The sequence below is a fragment of the Oncorhynchus tshawytscha genome, unplaced genomic scaffold (assembly GCF_018296145.1).
Source record: "Oncorhynchus tshawytscha isolate Ot180627B unplaced genomic scaffold, Otsh_v2.0 Un_contig_5906_pilon_pilon, whole genome shotgun sequence".
Lineage (NCBI taxonomy): Eukaryota > Metazoa > Chordata > Actinopteri > Salmoniformes > Salmonidae > Oncorhynchus > Oncorhynchus tshawytscha.
In genome coordinates this window covers 9,227-12,500 of record NW_024609245.1, presented here as the reverse complement: position 1 = coordinate 12,500, position 3,274 = coordinate 9,227, and the positions used below count along the sequence as shown (strand labels likewise).

Here is a 3,274-nt window from a genome sequence, read left to right as displayed (position 1 = left end):
TGGTGATGTCATTTTCCTTGCAAAATCTCATTACCTAATTGATGCTCATGTTTCATTTTAGCCACTAGAGGGCAGACTTGTACAAGGAAACTAAATAGCCACGTTAGAGAACTGTACAGACCAGGGTCAATGGTCGTAGTGGTCTCCTAGTCATTGTTTGTGTCCCAAATGGCACCCTGTACTGTCTTCATTCCCTATGAGTTCTGGACAAAGGTGTGGAGTGCACTATCTAGGGAACACAGTGACAGTTAGAACACCAGTCTGTCTCTCCTCTACAGATCAGGCTACTTCTCTAAGAGATGGGTGTGTTGTTGTCTCCTCTACAGACCAGGCTACTTCTCTAAGAGATGGGTGTGTTGTTGTCTCCTCTACAGACCAGGCTACTTCTCTAAGAGATGGGTGTGTTGTTGTCTCCTCTACAGACCAGGCTACTTCTCTAAGAGATGGGTGTGTTGTTGTCTCCTCTACAGACCAGGCTACTTCTCTAAGAGATGGGTGTGTTGTTGTCTCCTCTACAGACCAGGCTACTTCTCTAAGAGATGGGTGTGTTGTTGTCTCCTCTACAGACCAGGCTACTTCTCTAAGAGATGGGTGTGTTGTTGTCTCCTCCCCTCTCCAGTCTGTATCTCCTCTACAGATCAGGCTACTTCTCTAAGAGATGGGTGTGTTGTTGTCTCCTCTACAGACCAGGCTACTTCTCTAAGAGATGGGTGTGTTGTTGTCTCCTCTACAGACCAGGCTACTTCTCTTAGAGATGGGTGTGTTGTTGTCTCCTCTACAGACCAGGCTACTTCTCTAAGAGATGGGTGTGTTGTCTCCTCCCCTCTCCAGTCTGTTTCTCCTCTACAGACCAGGCTACTTCTCTAAGAGATGGGTGTGTTGTTGTCTCCTCCCTACTCCAGACCTGTATGTAGCCACTCACCGATCAGACGACTCCACTGTCCTCCGGCGGTTCTCTGAAGGGGCCAGTCGGTGCCAGAGTCCAGCCCCACGGAGTGTCTCTGTGGACAGGCTGCTGGATCACCAGACCCCCAGGCTTCAGCAGTCCTCCAGGATACAACATGGAGGATCTCCCCAGAGACAGAGCATGGAGCAGGGCTGTCTGGCTGCTCTTACTCCCCCTGGTTCGGTAGACTACACTGGGCAGACTGCCGGGTCCTGTCTCTACTCTCCCTCTGGTCAGGTAGACTACACTGGGCAGACTGCCGGGTCCTGTCTCTACTCCGGTCTCTACTCTCCCTCTGGTCCGGTAGACTACACTGGGCAGACTGCCCGGTCTGGTCTCTACTCTCCCTCTGGTCCGGTAGACTACACTGGGCAGACTGCCCGGTCTGGTCTCTACTCTCCCTCTGGTCCGGTAGACTACACTGGGCAGACTGCCCGGTCTGGTCTCTACTCTCCCTCTGGTCCGGTAGACTACACTGGGCAGACTACACTGGGCAGACTGCCTGGTCCGGTCTCTACTCTCCCTCTGGTCCCGGAGACTATACTTGGCAGACTGCCCGGTCTGGTCTCTACTCTCCCCTCTGGTCCGGTAGACTACACTGGGCAGACTACACTGGGCAGACTGCCGGGTCCTGTCTCTACTCCGGTCTCTACTCTCCCTCTGGTCCGGTAGACTACACTGGGCAGACTGCCCGGTCTGGTCTCTACTCTCCCTCTGGTCCAGTAGACTACACTGGGCAGACTGCCCGGTCCGGTCTCTACTCTCCCCCTGGTTCGGTAGACTACACTGGGCAGACTGCCGGGTCCTGTCTCTACTCTCCCTCTGGTCCGGTAGACTACACTGGGCAGACTGCCCGGTCTGGTCTCTACTCTCCCTCTGGTCCAGTAGACTACACTGGGCAGACTGCCCGGTCTGGTCTCTACTCTCCCTCTGGTCCAGTAGACTACACTGGGCAGACTACACTGGGCAGACTGCCGGGTCTGGTCTCTACTCTCCCTTTGGTCCGGTAGACTACACTGGGCAGACTGCCCGGTCTGGTCTCTACACTCCCTCTGGTCCAGTAGACTACACTGGGCAGACTACACTGGGCAGACTGCCCGGTCCGGTCTCTACTCCAGTCTTTACACCTCCCCCAGGGTCAGACTGCCTGGTCCGGTCTCTACTCCAGTTTTTACACCTCCCCCAGGGTCAGACTGCCCGGTCCGGTCTCTACTCCAGTCTTTACAGCTCCCCCAGGGTCAGACTGCCTGGTCCGGTCTCTACTCCAGTCTCTACACCTCCCCCAAGGTCAGACTGCCTGGTCCAGTCTCTACTCCAATCTTTACACCTCCCCCTGGTCCGGTCTCTACTCCAGTCTTTACACCTCCCCTGGTCCGGTCTCTACTCCAGTCTTTACACCTCCCCTGGTCCGGTCTCTACTCCAGTCTCTACACCTCCCCCTGCACGGTCTCTACTCCAGTCTTTACACCTCCCCAGGGTCAGACCTGCAGACAGGCACCAGACTCCAGCAACACTACCAGGTCAACACGTACATGTATATTCTAGATTCTAGTCTGATCTGCTTCAGTCCGGAGACAACAGGACTAAGTTAGTCAACACACGCTCCAAACCCCAACAATTTATAGCGAATACAAAACACGTGCCAACTTAATCCAGAACGCTCTTGAAAAAAAAAAAAAAAAGAGATTTCAAATCTCGAATGAGCACTTACTGGTTAAATAAAAGGTTAAATAAATGAAACAAAAATGACTGATATTTATTTATTTATTTAACACACACATCATAAGCAGCCTACAGTGTGACTACAGAAGTGTCATCAGAAACGTTGTGGGATCACAGATCAATGTGACCAGTCGACAGCTGTCTGCATCAATACCACTAGAATGGCAACGACCCAATGATTCCACGATACAGAGACATTCAATACCACTAGAATGGAACAACCCAATGATTCCATGATACAGAGACATTCAATACCACTAGAATGGCAACGACCCAATGATACAGAGACATTCAATACCACTAGAATAGCAACGACCCAATGATACAGAGACATTCAATACCACTAGAATGGCAACGACCCAATGATTCCATGATACAGAGACATTCAATACCACTAGAATGGACAACCCAATGATTCCATGATACAGAGACATTCAATACCACTAGAATGGAACAACCCAATGATTCCATGATACAGAGACATTCAATACCACTAGAATGGCAACGACCCAATGATTCCACGATACAGAGACATTCAATACCACTAGAATGGAACAACCCAATGATTCCATGATACAGAGACATTCAATACCACTAGAATGGCAA

General features: G+C 51.1%; 1 protein-coding gene across 1 annotated transcript in view; it reads left to right on the top strand.

The window, feature by feature from the left end:
- LOC121844477 overlaps positions 1-2,332 on the top strand; it is a 5,981-nt gene extending 3,649 nt beyond the window's left edge. Inside the window, exon 3 of the mRNA XM_042314612.1 lies at positions 903-2,332. Coding sequence (XP_042170546.1) covers positions 903-1,618 — 716 coding nt within the window. The 3' untranslated portion in view covers positions 1,619-2,332. The remainder of the gene's footprint in view (positions 1-902) is intronic.
- Positions 2,333-3,274: the final 942 nt, after the last annotated feature.